At 40.9% G+C, this 25,688-nt stretch overlaps 3 protein-coding genes and 1 pseudogene across 3 annotated transcripts; 2 read left to right on the top strand and 2 right to left on the bottom strand.

Annotated features, from left to right (window-relative positions):
- The first annotated feature begins 1,095 nt into the window (after positions 1-1,095).
- On the top strand, positions 1,096-2,370 carry LOC127782999 (BTB/POZ and MATH domain-containing protein 1-like; annotated as a pseudogene).
- Positions 2,371-2,477: 107 nt separating this feature from the next.
- Positions 2,478-6,921, bottom strand: LOC127782998 (chaperone protein dnaJ 10-like). The gene is made up of 10 exons (XM_052310294.1): positions 6,576-6,921; positions 6,435-6,494; positions 5,289-5,371; positions 4,879-5,038; positions 4,577-4,706; positions 3,804-3,962; positions 3,512-3,690; positions 3,338-3,418; positions 3,110-3,253; positions 2,478-2,910 (listed from the first exon to the last, which is right to left on the bottom strand). The coding sequence occupies exons 1-10, from the start codon at positions 6,660-6,662 to the stop codon at positions 2,809-2,811; spliced, it is 1,185 nt and encodes a 394-aa protein (XP_052166254.1). The 5' UTR covers positions 6,663-6,921; the 3' UTR covers positions 2,478-2,808.
- A 2,029-nt stretch (positions 6,922-8,950) lies between these two features.
- Positions 8,951-14,466, top strand: LOC127782355 (uncharacterized). Its single transcript, XM_052309526.1, is given in 15 exon segments — positions 8,951-9,438; positions 10,010-10,166; positions 10,262-10,541; positions 11,313-11,419; positions 11,476-11,601; positions 11,701-11,807; positions 11,906-11,996; positions 12,286-12,413; positions 12,604-12,674; positions 12,793-12,835; positions 12,931-13,027; positions 13,214-13,297; positions 13,504-13,625; positions 13,802-13,868; positions 14,126-14,466. Coding segments are annotated over 15 exon segments (1,971 nt in total). The 5' UTR covers positions 8,951-9,050; the 3' UTR covers positions 14,229-14,466.
- A 109-nt stretch (positions 14,467-14,575) lies between these two features.
- Positions 14,576-15,677, bottom strand: LOC127782354 (uncharacterized). Its single transcript, XM_052309525.1, has one exon. It carries the CDS (start codon positions 15,425-15,427, stop codon positions 15,197-15,199), a length of 231 nt encoding a protein of 76 aa, XP_052165485.1. The 5' UTR covers positions 15,428-15,677; the 3' UTR covers positions 14,576-15,196.
- Positions 15,678-25,688: the final 10,011 nt, after the last annotated feature.

The following is a 25,688-nucleotide window of genomic DNA, read 5'->3' as shown; positions in this document are numbered from 1 at the left end:
TCCTCCTTTACTTCGCCTAAACAAATCTCAGCCATCCGTTTTCATTAATGATCTAATCTTCAACTAAACTCCCTATCAATTTCCACCACCTCTGCCAAACAAGAGACTGGGATGAAAAATCAAATTCCCATCTTAATCTCACCATCAATTCCCTCGTGTAAACTGCGGCCCGTTTGGTTGGAGTGAGTTTTTAGAAGGGATTGGGAGTTTAGAGGGATGAGGCTATTAACTGTTTTGTTTGGTTGGGGGACATGGGAATTTTAGTGGGATGGGGATAGAGAATTGAGAAATGAACTCCCTCCTTTTCAATACCTGGGTAGGGGCAGGTAATTGGGAGGAAATTTCTCCTTTACTTCGCCTAAACAAATCTCAGCCATCCGTTTTCATTAATGATCTAATCTCCAACTAAACTCCCTATCAATTTCCACTACCTCTACCAAACAAGAGACTGGGATGAAAAATCAAATTCCCATCTTAATCTCACCATCAATTCCCTCGTGTAAACTTCCAATCCCCTTCCCTCAAGTAGGAAGAGTTGTTGTTCTTATCTGCTATTTTCCTATATTTCAATATACCTTATTGTATAATATTAGGTACATATGTGGTATCTATGGTGATTACGAATCCAATTATATGACATATCTAATCCATAAAATTGACAAATTCATTGTTGTATCTGAAGTCAAACAATAAAAAAAAATCATATAGTTTGACAACATGTAAATATATCTATATTACAAAAATATATTTCATGGTGAATCTAAAAACATAACATCTTATTATGTTAAACCATACATTTTCTTAAAAATTAATAGTTAAAGATGGACATGTTTAGTTTAGCATAAACATAAAACAACAAGTACTTATTATCTCCTACCAATCAAAATATGACTCAAATGCGTACATAAAAAAGGAATCATTTATCTTGCCGAAAATAAATTCCTACAACGTACTCTGGTTCACGTCATGAACTACTCTAGTTCACGTCATGATACGCAGAGCGTGTCCGTGAGATTTTCGATATATATAAACTTTATTAATTTGTCCGTTTGGCGGCATATTTTTGCAATTAATTAATAATACACTAAAAATACGATGATGATATCATCCAGCTTCGCCGAGTTGAAGCTCGAGTACCCAGGGACGACGACGACGACGAACAGCTTCGCCGTCGGCGACGGCTTCGACAAGCGCGTCGGCGACGGGGAGCAGTCGTGGGTCATCAGATGCTACCCGCGCGGCTACCGCGAGGAGGACAATGGCGAGTACGTCTCCCTGCGCATCGGCGTGCCGGCGAGATCGAACACCGTCAGGGCCATCTTCCACACCTTCCTGATGCGCCGCGACGGCGGCGTCGGCGCGCCGTCGATCATCTGCTCGGACAGGGCCTTCCCGATGAGTGTCCCCGGCCACCCCCGCGGCTATGGCGGCGCGTTCCGGCACCTCGTGAGGCGGAGCGACCTCGAGCCGCTCTACGCCGTCGACGGCGTGGTCACGATCGTCTGCGGTGTCGTGGTCTTCGCCGACGCCGGCGGCGGCGGCGGCGACGACGACGACGGCGGCCCTATACCCGTCCCGCGGTCGAACCTCGGCGGCCAGCTCGGCGGCATCGTGGACCGCGCCGACTGCTCCGACGTGTCGTTCTCCGTCGGCGGCGAGACGTTCCACGTGCACCGCGCCGTGCTCGCCGCGCGCTCGCCGGTGTTCAAGGCGGAGCTCCTCGGGTCCATGGCGGAGGCCGCCATGCCGTGCGTCACCCTGCACGACATTGATCCGGCCACGTTCAAACTCTACTACACTTCGTGTACACGGACACCTTGCCGTCGCCATCGACATCGTCGTCATCGTCGACGACGACGACCGGTTTTTTCGAGAGCTTGCTCGTGGCGGCGGACAGGTACGCATTGGAGAGGTTGAAGCTGATGTGCTCACAGAAGCTGTGGGAGAGCGTGTCGGTGGAGACGGTGGCGACGACGCTAGGCTACGCCGAGACGTACCATTGCCCGGAGCTAAAGAGCAAGTGCCTCAACTTCTTGATGGCGGAGAGCAACTTCAAGAAGGTGGCCGTCACCAATGGCTACTTTCATCTTAGGCAGGACTTCCCGTTAATTATTGAAGAGATTAAAAAACGGATTGAGAGTTAAAAACTTTACATATAGATATCGGTCGCTTGCAAGATTATTGCCAACATGTTAACCTCCAGTTTCGTCTTCAACCTAGATTACCAGGAGACGCAGAGCTTCGACGTCGGCGACAACATCGCCAAAAGCATCGACGAGCACTGTTCGTGCGAATTATTATAATATATTTTCCCTCTATTATCTGGATGCTGTGAATTTTCTTTGTTCTTGATAAATCTTATGCCATAGTACAGTAAGCAGAAAGACCAACAGTTTCTCATCCAAATGATATTTCCAAAACATTATGGTTATTCGACATTGCCGCCAACAAACTCATTCACAATGATTTCCATGAAATACACCCAAAACTATAAACATGATTTTATTTCTCAGCTTCATTTTCCATAGAAGATGCACGTCAAGCTAAACGGAACGAGGCCGCAGATTAACACCAAACCATGTACACCAATGCTGACCTACTACTGCCTCAACACGAGCGTTAACAACTGTACACAACAGTACACGGCTGCTACCTGACCAGTCACTGATTGTACAACCGAATAAATGGTGCGAAGGATAGCTAAACCTCCGTTCTCTACTACAGGTACAAATGATGCATCACACAAATGATCTAGTATTTCACCAGCAATATTGCACAGAACAACAGCACATGCAAGCTTAAATGGTGTCATGGAATTGGATCCCTCTGCGCACCAGGTGGAGCTGTTGGCATTGGGAAATTGAATGGGTAATAGGTTCCTCCAAACTGTGGGGCCTCCACATATGGGCTCTAGAACAAGAGAAAAAAGTATTTTAGCATGTCATGAGAGAAGGCTATATAAGAGCTCTTAAGCCTCTTATAGATTAATTACTGTGCTCCAAGTTCAATCTCTCGATGAGTCAATCAATAAGGCACCATGATAATGGACAGTGGCAAATGGCCATCTTGAGAAATTCGACAGAAGTAAAAAATCATAATGAGCTGCTACCTGAGCATGAGGAGGGTTAGGGATAGGATTGTATGGTGGTTCCCTTCTTGGTGATGTATCGGGGGAGCTCCCGTCATTGTCATCCATGTTATCTATATTCCTCATATCCGATGCTTCCCCCTCATCATTGTTGAGCTTAACCCGCTAAGTGAAGGGTAAATACAAGTCATATAATGAAAATGTCAACAGCATCACCAAAACTTTAATGAACAAATGAACAAGCTATACCTGGAAAATTTTGCCTAATGTTTTCAGTCCTTTAGCACGAGCACGCAGTTCCTCCCTCCTGACGCTTCCATCTTGAAGCACCTGGCATCCATACAATGTTCAAAATTCACTATCACACTAGTTATGTTAAAAAATAACCATGAGTAAAACGGTGATGGGTAAGCTGGGACAGACCATTTGACAGACTCGTGATAGGGTGGCTTCTATGTCAGCAACGTTAAGCTTCCACAAGGAATCAACCATAACCTTTTTGTGGTTTTGCATGAACATTTCTAGTTCCTCCTCTGTGTAATGGCCTTCAGCACTAAGATACTTCTTCAAGTCTTCTTGCAACTGCATCAAAGCTATTGCACCTACAGAACCATGAGACAACCAAATTCTTTATGATTAATATAATGCTAGCACAATAGATGACATTAGCTGTATCATATACTTTCAAGTTAAATATATTGATGAGTTATGTTACCTGCTGCAGCTGTTACTTGGGATTTGATGAAATGGCCTTTGTCTCTGAACCACTCAGCTACAAATGGAACACCCAAGAATATTGCTTTCTTCCCAAGTTCTTTTGCAGCTTGTCTCGAATATACATAGCCGATAGTGTTTAACATAACAGTGCCATATGCTGCACAAGAAGCAAAACATGACCAAACAGAATGAGAAAGTTCACATAATGTAGCTTAAAGACCAACCGAAGTCACAATGAGCACTCAACAGAGCAAAAACAACAAAATATACCAAAACGAACATTTAATGGGTTCTATTTACGAACTTGGCAAATATACTTTAATATAGGGAAAATTGGTAATATGCCATCGAGCTAACATCATCATATACTTGCAGGAATAGCATATAGGCCATTCACATCCTTTTACAACATGCGCATAATTTAAAAAAAAAAAAGAATGAGCTTATGGTGCTTGTATATTCACTTCAATTAATAAGCTCAGCAAGAAGTATGTGTAGCCAAAGAATAGCATACTAATTTTTGGATCTGTTTCAGCTGAAGTGGATGATTCTAGATGCCATCTCATGAGATATGCTTGTCAAGATATCTTATTATGCAGTTATCTATTCAATCATGTGATAAATAGGTACAGTTCCTTAAATATCATATGCCAACTTCTCTAAGATAAGTGTTGAGCAAGTCTTTGCAGCAATAAGCACTTAAGCAGGAAAGGAAGAGAGCAAGGGGGGAAGTCAGAGTTGAGGAAGAGGGTGGGTAGTATTGACAAAAACCTGCATTGCTAAGTCTGGTCACCTCAGCTTGAGCAAGCTGGACAAATTCCTCTTTATTTCCTTGAACGTAAATGTGCAGTCGGTTTTTCAGTGTCTCTGCAAGTTTCTCTTCCCTTTCCTTTTGAACAGCCTGAATTGAAGTATACTACTCAGCAGAATATTGTGGCAGAAGAATATGAAAAATGCAACAAATATGAAAAGAAAGCTGCCAAAAGAATCATACATTAATGTCCATTGACTGTATTCATGTTATTCAATGAGCATGGAGGATGATATAAAATAAACCAGCTAAAGGAGCATGCCTGCATTCTCTCGTGCAACCTCCTTGTGTCAATATGTTCATCTTCACCGAAATTATCAAGTGAAGCCATTGATGCCATAGCCAGTTGACCAATATAATCTTCAAACAACTCACTACCAAATAGCATTGCAAAAATTGCTGCTGGATCAATTATCCCTTCCCTATAGAATTTCAAAACCAAATGAGCTAGAACATTGTTGTCTGGTATTATATTCAAAACAAAAAAGAGGTAATCACTAAGTATCCCACAAAAATATGCATCTCTCGAATGGAAGAAAAAAAAAGAAGTTCAACTATAGTACTGGCGTTGCTTTGCCACAAATGGCAAATTAATAACCATGAAAATCCTATAAAGCTTTTCAATATTTTGCAAGAGCATCATATAATTTCTTTGAGAAAATCAGCACATACGTTGAGATGCCAGATTTCCCATGTGCGTCATAAGCTTGGCGCTGCGTAGGGTCACTAAGAACTTGGTATGCCTCTCCTAGTGCCTGCAATGAGAATTCCTATAAGTAACAATAGTACGGAATAGGAAAATATGCAAAAAAAAAAAAAAACACCCTTTCTAATAAAGCCAATGCCATATAATACTACAATGGCTATGCAGTAACAGCTTCAAATATATTCATTGCTGCTTTGGAGTTAGGGAGGAGAGAAGAATGTGATATGTTACTAATACTAGTAAAAATGCCCGTGTGTTGCAACGGACCTATAAAATATTAATTGTGCCCTGTTTCTGTTTATAGCCAATTTTTTTAATTGTTTTTACATGTTTTCTGTCGGCTGTTAAATAAATCCAGTTTTTTGGGGAGGCGAGGATGTGGAGCAAGTGGGGCAAGTGGGGCATGCGCTGCGTGCTTCTTTTTCTCTCACTGTGCGTGGTGGAGGGAGGGGAGTGCGGACGGACGACTGCCTTTTTAAGTAGATTAGAGATATCATATCATAACCTCGCGATCATTAACTGGCATGTTATTACACAGATTTCATTTGTGGAATGGTCGATCTGCATAGTTAAGTTGAATGGCCTAACTAGAACTTACTATATATCTCAGCAATATAATTCTGATTCCAAATGTTAGATATTAAACTTCCTGATGTTGAGTTTCACAGAGCAGTTTAGATAGGCAAACACTTAGTTTAGCATATATAGCTAATCACCATTAACCAAATCTCAAACGTAAAAAAGGCAAAGACGCATTTTATGTTTTCAGAGTAATAGAGACTGGTGGAATGGTGGTTACTAATAAGCATTTAGCTGTATAACCTTAAACTTAAAGTGATTACTGATTAACTAGCCAAACAAACAAAAACACGACTGCTTACGAAACCAATCCGCAGAGAACAGCGTGCTGGGATAGTGACTTTGCGCAGCAGCTATCCAGCTAATAAGCATCTAATCTGTCCAACATCTCGGACTTTGTGCATCAGCTGTCCAGCTAAATAAGCATCTAATCTGATTCAATCGAGGGTTCTACACTACCCTGTGAGCTGCTTGCACCGAGTTGATTATAAGGGTATAAGTTGCCAGTAGTAGAGCAATGGCGGAACACCTACCTGGAAATTCTCCGCGGCTTTCGGGTCATTGGGGTTCTTATCCGGATGGACCTGCCGCGCCTGCGCCACCACCAGCAAACACAAATCAGACCAAAATCAAGCGACGACGACGACGACGACAAGTCGACGAATCCTACTTACCTTCATGTAATACGCCTTCTTGATCTCGGACTCGGTGGCGGTCGGGCTCACCCCGAGCACGTCGTAGTACCCCGTCTCCTTCACCATGGCCGCCGCCGCCGCCGCCGACCGAGCTCAAACTAAGCTCCCGCCTCCCGCGCTCCCCGATTCGGTTCCCCCCGCCGATTCGATCCCGTGGTGGGGGCAGATCTGCCGGGCTGCTGTCTGCTCGCCGGACGGTGGATCGACGGAGATGGCCGGCGGGCGGCGGCGGCGGCGGCGGCGGCGGAGGCGGAGGAGGAGGAGGCGGCGCGGCGGCAGTGGTGGTCGGGCTTTTGGTGCTTTCCGGCAAAGCAAGCGCGTGGCGGCGAATTAAACTTTTTGTTTATTTTTTTCTTTTTGGTTGGGGGGTGAGGGAAATGAGGTGGCCGGTGGGCCCACCAGTGGCTGGGCAAGTTGGAATGGGCCCCCGGCCCGTGGATCGGTGGAGTCCACCGGATCTAATCCGGCATCGGTGGATATGGGACAATCGTCTCTCTTTCTAGAGAAATCTTCGCTGCCTTCTCTTTTTTTTTTTCGCCTTTCTTCGGTGGAAAAACACTGGAAACACTCCCCTATTTGCTGGCTGAACAACAAAGCCCTCCGTCTCAAAACGCTTTGGTCAAATGGAGAAAAACAAAAGTCGATAAGAATAAGGATGAGAACATTTGGAATCGGTAACGTATCTTCGAAAACGACGCTTATCTGTTTAATAATTGATCATATTTATCAATTAAAATATTAAGTATTGAGATTAATGCGACACCGAACGAAATTAGAAAAAGAGTAAATTACATCTTGGGCTATTTTTTCTTACCTGTGTTGTAACTTGGACCAGTGAAAAAGTAAACTTTTCACTTTGGACCGGGTATGTTTACACAAGGTTTCAATTTAGACTCTCTTCTTCTTTCTCCAACTCCCTTTCTTCCTCTCTTTTCTCTGTACAGCTCAAGGTCTCTTTCTCGATCAGGTGTAGTGCATGAAAAGGCAAGAAGCAAAACCCTTCACAGGGTAGCCACCCGCCGAATTTGATTTCGAGCTCAAATGCAGGCGGCACTACGAAGGCGGAGCTTGAGCGTTGCAAAACTTGTTGAAGCTTGAGCGACACATGTGGAAATTTAGCGCAGGCATGCAGCATAACATGTAGCACTAGCGGAGGTCGAGCATGAGCTTGAGCGTGGCTATCTGCTACTTGACTTAGTTCTTATCGTCAGTTCAGAAAGTAGCAACAACTGTCTGTCATTGCCGGCCAACTTCTTCGTATGCTAGTTGCTACCAGTAGGAATACTTGTTGTGCACCCTCCACTGTCCTTGAAATTAAGCCACAAGCACTAGGTAGTCGATGATTGAAAATGCAAACTACCCTTTGAATTCTTTGGAAGACTTTACAGATTGAAGGGGAGAGAGGGGGAAGAGAGTTGGAGGAAGAAGAAGGGAGTCCAAATTGAAACATCATGTAAAGATACCTGGCCCAAAGTGAAAAGTTTGGCTTTAGCCTAGTCCAAATTGTAACAATGGTAATCAAAGGTGGCTCAAGGTGCAATTCACTCTTAGAAAAACCAATTTTTTTAGGTTTAAAATAGTAATGGTTAGAAACGGTACCACTCATACGAAAACAATTCTAGATCGATCGAGAATTTTTATGACTATTTTTATCCTTACATGGAAAGATGTATGTCCAAAAGCCGAACATATAAATCTTTTTGTATTAGTAAAAAGATATGGTGTATTTACTTAATCTCTTTGTTTAGTACATTGGATTACCAATAAACAATAGAAAATACTATAGTACACTTGATTTCTTTTTCCAATAATAGCCGTTGCGAAAATAACACATCTTAACTCTCATGAATGAATACACGTACTAAGAGAAACGGTGCAGAACTTATAATGCCCTATCCTATGTCTGAAAGAAAATGTGTGTCGCCATTGAAATCAGAAAATGGAAAGTGAAAGAAAGAAGGGAGGAGAGAGATGAGTGTTGTTGAAATGTTGGGGTCCACCAATAGCTTTGTTTATTCTTTTTCTAAAATGAAATGCGACGTAAGCAGCCACGTTAGATAAAATCACCAAACCGCTTAGGGACATAAATTGATCTTGTTTTAATAGTTTGGGATGCTCCATATCTGGTTTTTGGGTTGAATGAATCAATTTGGGGCTATAATTGGGGGACGATAATGAACTTCCTCTATGAAATTGCTCAATTTCACTCCAATGAAAGCCGTATCACAAAATGGGCCTTAAGCCTTGAGGCCTTTTTAGACAGCCGGAGAACACCGGCCCATCTGAAGTTCGAAACAACCCAATAACACCAAATTACGAAAATACCCCCGAACAGCGATATCACATCGGCCCTTCCAGCTTGCCCCCACCAACCCACCCCACCACCGACACTCTCTCTTCTCCGCTCCTCCTCCTCCGCCGATCACGCGCTCCGCATCCGCATCGCCGGCGACGATGAGGACGTCGCGTGCGGCGGCGGCGGCGGCATCTCTGCCGCTGCTGCTGCTGGTGGCGCTACTCGTGGCGGCGGAGGGGAGGAGGCACAAGGACGGCGGCGGCGACGAGGAGGCGAAGGCGTGCGACAAGGGGTGGGAGTGCAGCGGGAGCCGGTTCTGCTGCAACGACACCATCACCGACTACTTCAAGGCGTACCAGTTCGAGGAGCTCTTCGCCCACCGCAACGACCGCTCGCTCGCCCACGCCGCCGGGTTCTGGGACTACCACGCCTTCATCACCGCCGCCGCGCTCTTCGAGCCCCGCGGGTTCGGCACCACGGGAGGGAAGGAGGTTGGGATGAAGGAGGTCGCCGCCTTCCTCGGCCACGTCGGCGCCAAGACCTCCTGTACGTGTGCTGCTCTTCTTCTTCTTCTCGCTGATCGTTACTGTGATTTTACCAATTTGATGTTGCGTGGATCGAGAAATAGATTGGGGGAAATGGACGAATTGGTAGTAGATTTGCGGCCTACTGTAATCTTTAGGATAGGTGCTCTGCGGAGTGTTGCTTTTAAGATCTGAAAGTAATCTGGATCCGTGTGTAGAATGGGAGGTAACAATTTTTTATCTCAGCTAGTAGTTAATTGCTGCCGAATGCAGCTATATGTGGAGCATGTTAATTAGTTTTGATTGGCATCGTGTATCATCCTTGGCATTTCCATATTAAAAGTAGACAACTGCAATTCTGCATCTGAAATTCTGAATATCACAACACAGTGGACTTTGGTCCGATTTGAATATGTACTTGATTTGTAAAGAAGATTGTAACCTAAGGTTTGTTCAATTGGTAGCAATCTTCAGAAGTTTCGTTCCAACTGTGTGATATGTTCTGTTGTTCACCGAACACGTGAACTTCAGATGAATCAAAAAACCCTAGGCTAGTAGCATCTGATAGAGTATTGGAATTGTGATTTCTACAGGTGGATATAGTGTCGCAACTGGTGGTCCATTGGCTTGGGGGCTTTGCTACAACCATGAATTGAGCCCAAGCCAAAGCTATTGTGACAACAGCAACGAATTGTATCCTTGTGTTGAAGGAGTCGAGTATTATGGTCGAGGCGCTCTTCCTGTTTACTGGTTAGGCTGACCTATCCCTATCTTGATAGCTGTTGATTAGTAACTGATTAGGTTAAGGTACTGACTAATTAAATCTGCTTGTACATGGTATTCAGGAACTACAACTATGGTATTATCGGTCAGGGTATCAAACAGGATCTGTTGAACCACCCAGAGTTATTGGAACAGAATGCGACCCTAGCATTTGAAGCAGCAATCTGGAGGTGGATGACTCCAATGAAGAGGAAGCAACCATCAGCCCATGATGTATTCGTTGGCAACTGGAAACCAACCAAGAATGACACTTTGTCCAAGAGGTATCCTGGCTTTGGTGCTACAATGAACATCCTGTATGGCGATCTCATCTGTGGTCAAGGCTCCATCGATAAGATGAACGTCATTGTATCCCACTACCAACATTATCTCGACCTGATGGGTGTTGGTAGTGACAAAGCTGGAGATAACTTGGATTGTGCTGACCAGGTGGCGTTCAATCCATCCTCAAAGAATTTGGACTCCTAAGCAATCTGTGTTATATAGACGGATAATTCCCTGTAAATTTGAGGCACAGACAGCTAGCTTCCCAAACAAAGAAAAGCGTATACATGGTACTTTTAATAGCTCCCAAGTACCACCTGTGTTTGTTTGCGAAATTTGTAGCCTATTTATGTAAGTGTCCGCTATGTTCTCTCATTTATATGTGACAATACATATTACACACTGAAGCAGATAATTCACATTCAAACATGCAATGACTGTTGTAAATAAGCATATAATTTCATTGCAGTTTGCTTAGAAAGTTCTGTACTACCTGTTTACATCAACAAACTATGATTTTTTCTCACTTGTTCTGTGAACATGATTTCTTGGCATCAGCAGTAACTTGTAATTGAGTTTAACGGTGGGATCTTGGCTTACTTTATTTTCTAAATTGTGTTAATTGTTGGTGCTCTTTTCTTTTCTTTTTTCTTTTTTGCGTAGCTTGTTTTATAGATTTGTGTTGAAATTGCAAATTTAGTAAGGCACAAACAGTTCAAATCATACTCTATTACCATAAAAGGTTTAATGAACAGATGGGAGTATTTACTGGTGAAAGAAAGATATCCACATAGGAAGAGACATTAATGGCATTTATGAATTCTAAAAATAATCACTGGAGTATCAGAGGCATATTCTTCAGAACTACAATTGGGCAGATATTTACCACTGAAGTACAGCTTATCCAAAGTGCTTTCTTGGGGACCATCAGTTGGGAACCACACATGTATAGCCAGGTAGGGATAGGCTGGCTGACTAGTGACTAGTGAGTTGTGTCCTTTTCCTCTTTCAGTTCAGGATAGTAGCAGCCATTGCTGACAGTTAACAAGGCCAGAAGGACGGGAATGGAGCTCACTAATGTCCCCCATATTGCAGCCTCCTCCCGCTTCTTCTCCAGCTGCAGTCGTTGCACCTGCAGGTAATGTTTGCATCTTCTCTCATGCTTTGATACCAACCATGCCATCATTTGTTCATGGAAGGCACATGACCTGTGAAAATTGTGATGATACAGGATTAGAAGTGGGAAGACGAGGATAGGAGCTTCTGCTGCTGGTCGTAGGTGCAGTAGTGATGATTCTGCTTGTTCAGAACCCTCTGAGCAGCAAAATGCAGATTTCTTTTCAGGTATGAGTTGTTTCCATTGCAAGAACTGAGAGAATGCTTCCAGTGCCTACTGATATATTTCTGCCCAACTGAATTTGCTTTGTGTATGGTGACCACAGGTCCCATATCTTCTCTTTGTTATACAAGGAGGGACTTTGCTTCTGTTGCTCTGCTCCCTTTCATACTTCCTCATGTTCATATAGCGAGTGCGTAAGTGCAGTATTCAACCACAATCATATTCCTATTCTGCTCTAAGTTTCCATAGCTATGAGTTGCTAACCGTATTAATTTACATTTCTATGAGTATTTTTATTTATGTTTAATTGGTTCAATTGTGGAAGCATGGCCTAGAATCAAAAGTCGAAATGAACCACAGGTCAATAAAGTATACCTACAATAGCTATTTGTGTATAAGAATAACCTACTCAAAGTAGTTTCATTCTCGTAAAACAGCAGTATGACATCTTTTAGAGAAGTTTTTTTATGTTTGACTCTATAGGGCTGAGCCAATTGATGGTTCAATTATTCAAAACGGTGTGAGGAATGTTTTATCCAAGGTCAAGGCTGCTGGCATGCTTCGTTTGGCTTTCCATGATGCAGGGACTTTTGATATTGCTGATAAATCAGGTTCGATCTTTAATGTCTTCATTGGTTGAAGTTCTATATACAGTTTTAGAGCAAAAATTGAATGTGTATAAAGTAGAATTATAGAGTATTGCAAACAAGAACAAACTACGAATAACTACACTTCAACCTATCTAAAGATGAATTCTGAGAAGTAAAACAGTAGATGGATATTTATGACAATATCTTGCAGGTGGCATGAATGGATCTATAATTTATGAAGTTGATAGACCTGAAAATACTGGGCTAAATAAATCCATAAAGGTTTTTTTTCCTCCTTTTTTTTCTTGCTTTTTATCATAAATAGTAGTAACATATCCTTACTGAAGAACAACATGTTTTGACTTCCCATATCTGTTTTTAATGACTTATAACTGAACAGGTATTAGGAAAAGCGAAAGAAGTAATTGACCTTGTGCAGCAAGGTACATGGTTTACACCCTTTTTATATGTTCTTTCTGTTTTGAGCTTCGGTTGTGATGTATCTTCAAGCACACATATACCGTTACTTTGCTAACAGTATCATGGGCGGATTTGATTGCCGTGGCTGGTGCTGAGTCAGTTGCGCTATGTGGAGGGCCAGAAATTCCAGTAAGACTAGGTCGATTAGATTCCAGGTGCAACATCACAGTGGTTTGTTCATTTAACAGTTCCCTTGCAATGTTGGCAAAATTTTAGGCTGTTCATTTCCAGGCAGTGCTTCTATTTAGTATGCATCCATATTTTTTAAAGAACATGTAGGTATCCATATTTTCTCAAAGTAATATCCATATTCTTATGAAATAATGCATTTGACTCTGTAGTACTGCTGATCCTGCTGGTAAACTTCCTGAAGAAACATTGGATGCCACTGCGCTGAAAACATTATTCAGCAAAAAGGGCTTTTCGTGAGTCCTCCTTTTCTCTACTTACACAAACATCTTGTGAATTCAATTCCCATTGCCTATTTATGAAAATTTACTAATGCGTGGTTAAAAATTATGTATCTGTACATGATACGTATCTGCACATGATTTCCCCTCTAGGCTTCTACAAAATGTTCCTGAAAACTTAGCATCCTTCCATGTCTGAAGTTAAACTTGATACTTGGCAGGACACAGGAGATGGTTGTGTTATCTGGAGCACACACAATTGGAGGTAAAGGATTCGGGAATCCAAATATTTTCGACAACTCCTATTTTAAAGTACTCCTTGAGAAGCCACAGCCATCTTCATGTAAGTCCATTCATTTTTTCCATCATGCCCTTTAAATACTGTCATCATGAATCCATAAGCCATAACTGAATCTCAACTTAGCTCATGCCTTTGTAAATCATCCTTGTACAATGTATAATCGACTTGGCATTATTTGTAAATCACCTTAATACAATGTGTTGTGTTCTTCTATGAAGCTGGCATGCCGGCAATGGTAGGACTGCGAACGGATTGGGCACTCACTGAAGATGATGAATGCTTAAGGTATTTTTTTTCTTGAACTAGATATGCTAAATAATGTCGCTTACTTGTTACAAGCTCTGAAGAAGTACTAGGGATAATCATAAGCTTCCAAACTCCATGCACTAATCCTACTCTATCTTCAATTCTTTCAGTCAGGACCTAGGCTTTAGGTTTTAAGTCACAAATTTATAGGACAAATAGATATATTTGCAAGGTTCCTTCATGCTCACATGTTTGGTCAGGCCATTGACATTGGGCATATGCCAAACTACTTGCAGATGGATCAATTTATATGCACAGGACCAAGCTAAATTTTTTGCCGACTTCAAGGATGCATACATCAAGCTTGTAAATACTGGAGCCTCATGGAGATCAGCTTAATTTTACTCGCACACAGCTCTCTCTCGTGTAGGCTATTAGGCACGATTCAAACGTAGGAACCTCAGAGAATTTTTGTGGAAAACAAAGCAATGGAGGTCTGGATTTCTTAATATTTACTCCAAAGACAAGCTTTCACCGTAAATTTCTTACTGTTACGAAATCATAGTCATTAAATAGGAGTTTCGAACATGAATCCAACAAATATATTTTTGTATAGCAAAACCTATATATTATTTTATTACCAAGGGTCAAAGCATAGAACTAGACAATCAAAATCCTCCTTATATTTTTGAATGTAGGGGGCTAATAAATCATGCAGTTCTGTAGGATATATTTTCAACAAACATCAATAAGGAATGTAAGCATTGGAACTTTCATGTTAAAGGCAGCGTTCTTTTCTGAAACTTCAAACGTCATGTTCCTCGGTTTTCATTAGCACACATTTTAAACTACTAAACGGTGTGATTGATTCTCTCGTTTTACGCACTGGTTGGCGAAAAGCTTATAAATGACTTGCACATTAGAACAAAGCCTAAATTTGGTACTACAAGTGATCACACAGAAAAGCGAAAAATATGGGACAAATGATTACAGAGACCCAGCAGTATGTACTAGGCAATCATCGTATCATAATGTAATACTCCCTCCATCCTATAATATAAAGGATTTTGAGTTTTTGCTTGCAACGTTTGACCACTCGTCTTATTCAAAAATTTTTGAAATTATTATTTATTTTATTTATAACTTACTTTATTATCTACAATACTTTAAGCACAGCTTTTCGTTTTTTATATTTACAAAAAAAATTTAAATAAGACGAGTGGTCAAACGTTGCAAGCAAAAACTCAAAATTCCTTATACTGTGGGACGGAGGGAGTAATAATCTAGTACAGTAGTAATAACACTGTTATTGTCATCTCTCCTAGCTCCGGCGAGCCTCGTCTCCACGGCGGCCGGCGGCTATCCGGTCACAGATTCCTGAGGATCTGGACGATCTGGTCGAGCTTGTCCAGGTTCTTCTTCCGCTCCCGCTCGCGATCCTCCTCCCGGCTCACCATCTCGGCGACCTGCTTCTCCCGCTCCTCGCCGCGCCGCTCCAGCTCGACGAGGCGCAGCCGCCGCTGCTGCTCTTCGTCGTTCGCCTGGATCGATATGCCGATGCACAAGCCGGCGAAGAAGCAGACGAAATTCGCCGCCATGGAGAACGAGCAAGAGAGAAAAATTACGAAACCGAAGGTATATATGCTGCTTGGCCGGTCGGTGATCGCCGCCGCCGCCGATAGGATTATTATCGAACGGGCTGCTTGGATCTCCGGCGAGGTTGTGAGTACGTCGTGGTCGTGATGGAGGCAGGCTGCGTATATAATATGAAGATTGTTAGCGAACTACCGCAAGTTTAGCCGATCAAAACAGAACGAGCGAGAAGAAACTTGGCAGCGTTTTCTGTTGTATTAGGAAACTTTAAATAGTAAATTACATGCCCACAACTTCCTACTTGATCGCGCCATCCCACGACCGAAGCTGTTGCCATGCGTTCCTAAACTCCCGCCACTTCGCCATGCCTCCTGACTAGACCGCGCCATCCCACGATCGGAGAACACACGAAGCGCACGCACTCACTAAAAAACTGGAAAGAGCTCCCGCATGAACGCAGCATGCGTCGGAGCGATACACACGCCATGATCCCCAGCAAAACCGGAACCACGCGTTTAGTGGATAACTAGAGCAGTAGACAGCCGATGGCTGTAACCGATAGCAGTATAGCCGATGGCTGTAGCGGATGGCGCCATGGATTACTTCAACAATATTAATGGAGTTTAGGAGTTTCTGTCGGGATCCAAGTTGATCCAGATGCGCGAAATTACCTTGTCTGATTTGGACTCAATTTTTGCGTTATCAAATTGTTAGTATAGAGATTGAACTGCGTGAATAAAAATTGGTAGCAAACCAAACAGGAAGTGGATTTTTTTAAAAAAATTCCTCGAGGGAACATTCGTGCATGGCATTTAAAACGCCATAAAAAATTAAGATAGATCAATGTATGATATATCTTTCCACAAACATGTAAATTGAAATTCGACTTATACAATTTGAAAAAAAATAATAAATTTGACCGTAAATTATGCTTTATATTCATAATAAAATTTGTTATTTTCGTTTCTACTTGTGTAAGTTGAATTTGAACATGCATATTTCTAGTGACATATCACAAATTGATCTATGTTACTAAATATTTACAAATTTTGACTTCTGAGAGACATGCAAAAATAAGACAATATACCCTTAAAAAATGAATAGAGTTTTCCAACATACTCTTAGTCACCTAACACTGCAACACGCTGCAAAAATTCTGGAATCGATATGTTACAGTCACCGGCAACATTTCCTATTTAAGCTAGTGTAGATGGAGCTAGCTAGCCGAGGTGGTACTAAGCTAGCTACAGCTGCCGCTACTGCTCGCTTGCTTGCTGCCTTGCTGCACGCGTGGGCCAAGGGCCCAAGGCCTAGCTGCTGCTGGGCTGCACAGCTAGCGCGCTTTTTTTTAGCTTTTTTTTTAGGTATCCCTTCTTCCTATAAAGTTATCCCCCACTAAGTGCAATTAAGATCCTAAAGCTCAAACCTCAATGATCCACGTCATCATTAATTTACAGCCCTTGGATCGGTAGATTAGATTGCATCTGCACCGTTGGATGCAATCTGCCTCGGGGTCGAACACAACACATATACTGCAGCCCAGGAGGCCCAAGTCGTGAGGCCCAGGAGGCCCAAGTCAGTCCAATGAGGGATTTTAGGGTTCGGTATGTCTCATCTCCTCCTGACTTCCTGAGCGGAGCAGCAGCGGCGTAGTGCGACGGACCCTAGCGCTCGCCCACCGTGTCGCGATGGCGCGCAGGTGGTGGTGGGGACAGGGCGCTCGGTCGCAGGAGGCGGCGATGGCGCGCAGGTGGTGGTGGGGATCGCACTCATCTCGGTCGCAGTAGGAGGTAGCGATGGGGAGCTGTGTAGCGATGCGGCGATGGGGGAGAAGCGTCTGGACTCGGCAACCAGCGATACGGCGATGGGGAGAAGCGTCTGGACTCGAAAACCCTAGCGCCATCCATTCGATGGGAAGAAGCATCTGGAACCCTGGCACCATCCATGGTGAAATCAACCGCCCCCTCCCCATCTTCTTGGATAGCAGAAACGGTAATCACCATGCTTCTTCCCATTCCCCGCCCTTAATGATGTGCATTTACATTAGAAACGGCCAAAATCATTATGGTACTGGAGGCACGATGGTTAATACGATTTATGTGCCTCTTGCAATTTCTCTTCGTAAGCCTCTTCCAAACCTTTTGATAATCCTCTTGCAATCCCCACTGCTACCAGACGTCTCCTCAGACCTGTGCCTCTCCGTCAGACATCATCCATCCATCCGCAAGCCTCAGATCCATACCTCCCTCGACATCATCGCTTCATCCTGCAAGCATATTCTCCAATTCGGACATGATTGCGATCACGACAAGATAGGTTAGTTGTGGATCAAACTTTGTCAGATCATTGTATGTAGGCTTCGTTACTAATTTTGTATGTCTGAATTGAGTTGGTTCTTACTTCTTTGCCCTAAGTACTGATTTTAGTTTCTGAAAAAAATATGTCTGAATTGAGTTGGTTTTTTGCCCTGAGTACTGATTTTAATTTCTGAAAAAAAATGTGTGAATTTATTCTATTTGATAAGCCTGAATTTGACATCAATTTTGTCCATATTCTATTTGAGCAAACATTATGATTTCAACCAGGCAAGATCACTATGAAAGCTTTGTAAATTGGATTCTCTACACCTAAAGAAATAATCCCTATCCTATGCACTGATTGTTGTTCCAGTTATTTAAGAAAAATAAACTGATATTTGCAGTGGATACTTATATGTCCTATGTGATTTTAGTTTCTAAAAAAAAAGTGTGAGAATTTATTCTATTTGATAAGCCTGAATGTGACATCAATTTTCTCCATATTCTATTTGAGCAAACATTATGATTTCAACACTGATTGTTATTCCAGTTTTTTAAGAAAAAATAAACTGATATTTGCAGTGGATACTTATATGTCCTATCACTTTAATGTATTTGAGCAGTTGGTGAGGAGCCAGAGGATTGCTACATAGATGTCCTGAAATAGCGAGAAGCTACTAACCTGCTCGGTATGTCTTCTGTTGAGCTCACCCCATGCTATTCATGTTTCCTGTTAAAATGTGAAAAAAAATCATTTAAAAAACATACGTTAAATGTTATCAAATTTTTTGAAACTATGTACATCCATAGTTCATGTTATGATGCGTTTTTGTCACAAAAAAGGTGTTAAAATGAAAGCTTTTGGATGCTTTAGTGAGTCAGTTCAGTATGTGTAAATTTCACATGATTTTTCTCAGAACAATATTTGAGCATACATTGTGGATTTTGCACATGCAGGAGACCTATGCACTGGGTAGATTTTGCACATGCAGGAGACCTATGCACTGGGTACTGTTTTAGTTTCTTAAAAAAATAGAACCTGCAGCTTATACTGTTTTTCAAACTATGCAAATCCATAGTTCATGTTATGATGCATTTTTGTCGCAAAAAGTTTGATAAAATGAAAGCTTTTGGTTGGTTTAGTGATTCAGTTCAGTATGTGTGAATTTCACATGAATTTTGCCAGGTTATATTATATTTGAGCATACATTGTGGTTTTTGCACATGTTGGAGACCTATGCATTGAGTACTGTTTTAGTTTCTTTAAAAAAATGGTGCTTGCAGCTTATACTTCTTTCACCTATCCTTTATTAATAGATACAAGAACATTTGTTTCACCACTTGAGGAGAAGCCTGACAATTGTCATAAAAGCAGATAACCTTGCTCGGTATGTGTGTTGTTCAACTCATCCTATATTTTTCATTTTTTTTTGTACATCTCTTTTCTGATTTCATATTCCAGTTACATCTTATGCGTATACTCCTACATTTTGCAAATATAATAAACTTACATCCGATATTTGTAAATATATGATCAGATGCGTTGTTGATTAAAACTAAAAAACAAAGGGTTCAACCCATGGATGCTGGGCAAAGTACTTCACGTTTTCCAGTAGGACGTCGCCGGTCAAGATGTCCACTGGCACATATTTTGGTCCCTCACCCTGATCATGCTACTGCTGCTGAATCACGACGAAAACGTAAACTCATATTGGATGCCCATAGAGGTAGAGGTTGGTTCCCCAATTTACACCTTCAATTTTTTTTAGTAATGTAAAGTTTATCGTTGCCTACCTACCTTAGTTACCCGGTTATAGCCTATCTAATTCTGTACCCACATTCCCTTCACAACATATAGCATCATCTTCAGAACAACGGTCTTTGCATCGAGAGTTGAACAGAACTGAAATAGGCTCTTCATCTGCATCTACTCCTCCATTGGCTAATGAACAACGAATTATTGGAATATCCTCTCATTCCCAGTCAGCTGAGAGTAATAATTCTTCATCTGTGTCTACATCAAACCAAGTATTTCGCCATCACCATATGCTATCATATCCTTTATACGTAAAATTTGACATATGCCAACCTTACATCTTATATATAACAGTATCTGCCATCTTCCATTGATATACTTTGTTAGGAACAATCTATGCTCCACTTAATCTTGGCAGCCATATTGAATTTGTAATCCACCTCCAGAACCCATATTGAATTTGTTAACTTCTGCGAGCTCCCTTTCAAATTATTTCTTGCAGCATATTCATCGATACAATTCCATGTTTGCTATGACTTCAATGGGGGCTAAAATCATTGAATCCATCAACGACGGCCATGGACCATATGTCTTCAAAATTAGTGGATAGATCTGCCACAGAGTAGGCTCTTTAATACCTTCACAAGGTCGTCGGCCAGAATATGCTCAGCTATACATCTTCGATACAGAAAATGAAATCTCTAACATAATCAACATTGCTTCTTCTTCTCGCGACTCCTTCCATGCCAATGAAGAAATTGTTCGCTCTCTAATAGAAATGTTCGATACACACAATCCCATTGTGAAGTTATTCCGAACAGCAAGAGAAAGATTAAGTGAAAATGAATCTGATCATTACAAGATCCGACTATTTGGCTCGACAGATGCACATGGAGATATATACAGTGCACCAGTGGCAGCAGAGGTTGTAGGATTAGTTGTTGGGGATATTGGGGTGACTGATATTGGTCGGGATATAATAATACAACACCATTCATCACAATTGCAGCGTATAGATGAAAAACACCGAAAATTTATGGCCATGCAATATCCTATTTTATTCCCATATGGTGAAGATGGTTTCCATGAATCCATCATGTATAACCAAACAGCAAGTTCATCTGCCTTGCGGCGTAACAAAGCAACAATGGTTGAATTCTTTGCTTATATAATGCATGATAGAGCGGGCCAATTCAACACTCCATTACGTTGTGGGAGGTTAACCCAATCTTATTTGGTTGATGGCTATTGTTGTGTTGAAGGTGAGCGCATACAACACTATAGGTTGCCCAGTTTTCAACACAAATATAGATCGGCACCATTCAATTCTTTAGCCAGCTCTGTGTCTATAGGCATTACAACTGGTTCTTCGGCTGGCCAATGGGTTATCTTACCAGCCTCTCATACTGGAAGCCCTCGGTATCTATATCAAAACTATCAAGACTGCATTGCTATTTGTAGGAAGTATGGTTGCCCAGATCTTTTTGTCACATTCACATCAAATGCATCTTGGCCAGAAATTCTACAAGCTCTAGCACCTGGACAACAACCTTCAGATCGTCCAGATATCGTTGACCGTTTGTTCAAAATGAAGCTGAATATGTTAATGGATGACATTAAAAAAATATTTTTTTTTGGTCCCATACATGCAGGTAATTTCCAAAACAACTTTCAATCAAAATTCTTAGATACATATATTGTTCATCAAATCCATATAATAGTTAACCCTTTTGTACAGTTGTCTACACTGTAGAATTTCAAAAGCGTGGACTACCACATGTCCATATAATCATTTGGCTTTCAAAAGAAGAACCTCTAGATGCTGAAAAGGTTGACCTACGTATTTCAGCTCAACTACCAAATCCTACACTTGATCCAATAGGATTTGAAGCTGTTACTTCTTTTATGATCCATGGGCCTTGCGGTCCTGGAATTTCCTATTCACCATGCATGTCTGAAGGAAGGTGCTCCAAATTTTATCCAAAGGAATTCTGTGAACACACTTCTATATTGCAAAATGGTTTTACCCAATACGCACGACCAAACAATCAAATTGTTACAAAAAATGGGGTTGACATTGACAACAGAGTCATTGTTCCTCATAATGTTGATTTGGTGGTTAAGTACCAAGCTCACATAAATGTGGAAAGTGTTAATCATGATGATATGCATAAGTATCTTTTTAAGTACGTTACAAAAGGCTATGATTGTTCTAGAGCTGGTATTCGTCGTAATTCAGCAAATGAAACTATAAATGAAATAGACAACTATCTTGAATGTCGATGTGTAACCCCAAATGATGTTGCTTGGCGTTTACTTCAGTTTGATATACACCATACAGACCCATCAGTTGAACACCTTCCGGTCCACCTCCCTTTAGAGAATAATGTTGTGTACACAGAGGATGATGACCTAGAAGAAGTCATTGAAAACCCAGGAAATCAGAAATCCAAACTTACTGCATGGTTAGAAGCTAATAGTCAATTTCCTCAAGCTAGAGAGCATACATATATTAAATTCCCTGAATACTTTACATGGCATGCAAGTGAAAAATATTGGGATATACGTCGTGGTTGTTACAACAAGATTGGACGTATAGCTCATGTTGATCCAACCAAAGGGGAGAAGTATTATTTGAGGATGTTACTCCATATAGTTAAAGGACCAAAGACCTTCTCTGAAATCAGAAATATATCTGGACAGCAACATCCAACATTTCGAGCTGCATGTGAAGCTCTAGGTCTCCTTGGTGATGACCAAGAGTGGTCCCATGCTCTCAATGATGCAGCGCACTGGGCCTTACCTTATCAGTTACGTCAGTTATTTGTAACAATCTTACTGTTTTGTGAGGTGACAAATCCACAAAGGCTTTTTACAGAACATGCCCAGCATATGAGTGAAGATTTTAGATACAGAACAAATCAAAATCTATCACAAAGTAATAGTTCATTTGCAGACTCTTTTGTTGGCAATGCCCTATTATTTGAATTGGATAAATTATTGAGAAATGCTGGATATTCTTTATCACACTTTAATTTGCCACTTCCAGATGATATTGGTAGTGCATCTGCAGATAATAGATTATTACTAGATGAACTCAGCTATGATATTACCAGCATTGCATCTACATCTACTAATGACATCAATAGTCTGAATACAAACCAGAAGGAAATCTTCAATTCTATTTCTAACTCAGTCATAAATAATGAGGGAAGAACATTCTTTGTGTATGGATATGGAGGAACTGGAAAAACTTTCTTATGGACAACTTTATTAAACTTTGTGAGAACTCAAGGGAAAATTGCATTAGCTGTTGCATCATCAGGAATTGCAGCCCTCCTACTTCCAGGAGGTAGAACACCTCATTCCTGCTTCAAAATCCCTTTGGACATACGTGAGAATTCTATGTGCAGTATAAAGAAGAACACACACTTAGCAGAACTTATTCAACAAACATCTCTTATTGTTTGGGATGAAGCACCTGTGAATCACAAGTATTGTTTTGAAGCATTAGATCACACACTTAGATATATATTATCGGACATTCGACCTAATGCACAGCATAGGCAATTTGGTGGAATAACTGTTGCATTTGGTGGAGATTTTCGGCAAACACTTCCTGTTAATTCAGAATGCAACAAGGCACCAAATTCTGCGAGCTTCTATTGTTAATTCATACTTATGGCATCAATGTGTAGTTCTTCAACTGACTGAAAATATGAGACTTAGCTCACAAAACCTTTCACCATCCGATAAAGAAGAACTACGGGTATTTGCAGATTGGGTTTTAAGAGTAGGAAATGGTACAGAGCCTCATATTTCAATAGAAAATGAAACCAATGGTACTTTCATAGAGATACCCCAATCTCTTCTGTTGCCCTCAGATTCCAGAAATCTTGATAGCTTGATTTCCTTTGTGTATGACTTAGGATATGAACCAAGCAATATTACAACATATTTTTGTGATCGTGCAATTTTATCACCAACAAATGAGGTTGTTTCAGAAATAAACAACAAAATCATTGCTCAAGTAACAGCTGCTGAAATTTCATATTATAGCTCAGATACTATTGATGATAGCTGTGCAAACCATTCAACTCTAGAGGCTCTATACCCAACAGAATTCCTCAACACAATATCTTTGAATGGACTTCCAGACCATGTTTTGCATCTTAAAATTGGTGTTCCTATAATGCTTTTGCGTAACCTTGATCCTTCTAGAGGTCTCTGTAATGGGACTAGACTTATTGTTACACAGCTCACAACCCGCATCATTGAAGGGGAAATAATGACTGGAAAAGCCAAAGGTTCAAAAGCATACATACCGCGTATTATAACGACATCAGCCCAATCTAAGTGGCCATTCAAGCTAAAAAGACGTCAATTTCCAATACATTTGTCATATGCGATGACAATTAACAAAAGCCAAGGTCAAACACTTCAAAAAGTTGGTGCATACTTGCCATCTCCAGTTTTTTCTCATGGACAATTATATGTTGCGTTATCACGAGTAACATCTCCAAAAGGCTTGCGGATACTTATAAATAGCAATAGTTCATCAAATGAACATTGCACGCAAAATGTAGTATATCATGAGATTTTTCACCGTTTAAACAATGATATGAATTAGTTACCAAGGTACTTTGTAAACAAATTATCTCTTATATGCAATGTATGTTTTCTGATATTGTCTACTAGCTAACCTTAGACCTCTTATTTCAGGAACATTTCCATAGATGGGATCAGCAACAAAACTCAAACAGATAAATTTGGGACAGCAAAACCTCAAAGTTTTCGGACGACTTATTAGACTATGGGATGCTAAAAACATGGCCTCAGCCAGTACACCAACAATATTCAGCATCGATGGGGTAATTCTTGATGAAGAGGTATACTATCCTACACCAAAAAATAATTTATCCTATGCTTAACTTCCAATCTAAATATTACTGATAAAACGATGCAGTTTTAGACTTATACCAGTTCTAATCTTGCAGGGCACTATGGTGCAGTTTACTATTCCAAAGAAACTTGAAAATGAATTTCGTCCATCACTAACTCTAGGCTGTGTCTACATGTTTGTTGATGTCAATACTGTTGACATTAAAAACAAAAAATATATTTACCACCACCAAAAATACATGTTGCAGTTTAAGTCCAGCATAAAGGTTCATCACCTAGAATCAAGAGGTTCATCCATCCCAAACTATGGTTTTGAATTCTGCCCATTTGATCAGATACCATCTAAAAGCGGAATATCAAAAACCATTGATAGGTAATACTTGCATTTTCTATCTTCTTTTATTTAATTATTATACAACTAATCTCGAACATTTTGCCTCTAGTTCTGATAGGAGTTATCAGCCATGTTGGGCCATATGATTATGCTGGCAAAACATCATCCAAGAAAAACAGAAAGCTCAAAATCCGTAGCAAAGAGTATGTATCACATATGCATTATATTTTTATGTTCCAAATGTATATGACACAGTAGTTTCTACCTTTTGTTTCACCAATTTGTAGTGAACAAGAACAAGAAATAGTCCTCTGGGGTGAATATGGAGAGTCATTTGATGAAGCTTTTGTTCTACAGAAATCTACAGACCACAAAATAGTAGTAGCTATACTTGCTGGACTTACAGCAGGGACTTATTTAGGTCAGTCCCTCAAATAACTTTTTAATACCCCCTCTCATAAACAACACTACTCACTTATGTGCTACAATTTTAAAAGGCAAAACAGAGGCTACATCAAGTTCAGCAACACAAATATATTTTGACTCCGATATAACAGAGATTGCTGAATATCAAAGCAGGTAACTTATATAGCTTATTGCCATACTGATTTTAATTTATATTTGCTTCAAAAATGCATCAATCTTCCTTCAAGCTACCAATGGGATATTCCAACTCTCCAACAACAAATGCCACGAGTTGAACATTTAACTCCACTTCAAGCGGCTGGTAAGCTATACAAACTTGAAGAAATATCAAGACTGCCCATTTCTGCTTTCGAGGTACCTCATTCACACTACATCACTAAATAAGTTGCTAATCTAATTAAATAATCATTTCAATATTTCTTACACACTAGGGAGGGAATTCATACAGTTGCATTGCAAAGGTATCAGCGATAGTACCATATACAAATTGGTACTACAAAATATGCAAATCATGTACTGCATCATACAATAGCAACTCCGACACTCCAAGA

The sequence above is a fragment of the Oryza glaberrima genome, chromosome 8 (assembly GCF_000147395.1).
Source record: "Oryza glaberrima chromosome 8, OglaRS2, whole genome shotgun sequence".
Classification (NCBI taxonomy): Eukaryota; Viridiplantae; Streptophyta; class Magnoliopsida; order Poales; family Poaceae; genus Oryza; species Oryza glaberrima.
The sequence above is the reverse complement of the archived record's forward strand: the minus strand, read 5'-3'. Positions and strand labels throughout refer to the sequence as shown.

Coding starts and splice junctions, on each gene's coding strand:
- LOC127782998 (XM_052310294.1), bottom strand. CDS start 6,662: ATGGTGAAGGAGACGGGGTACTACGACGTGCTCGGGGTGAGCCCGACC. Junction 4,707..4,878: donor GGTTGCACGAGAGAATGCAG/GCATGCTCCTTT, acceptor ACTTCAATTCAG/GCTGTTCAAAAGGAAAGGGA. Junction 3,419..3,511: donor TATCACGAGTCTGTCAAATG/GTCTGTCCCAGC, acceptor TATGGATGCCAG/GTGCTTCAAGATGGAAGCGT.
- LOC127782354 (XM_052309525.1), bottom strand. CDS start 15,427: ATGGCGGCGAATTTCGTCTGCTTCTTCGCCGGCTTGTGCATCGGCATA.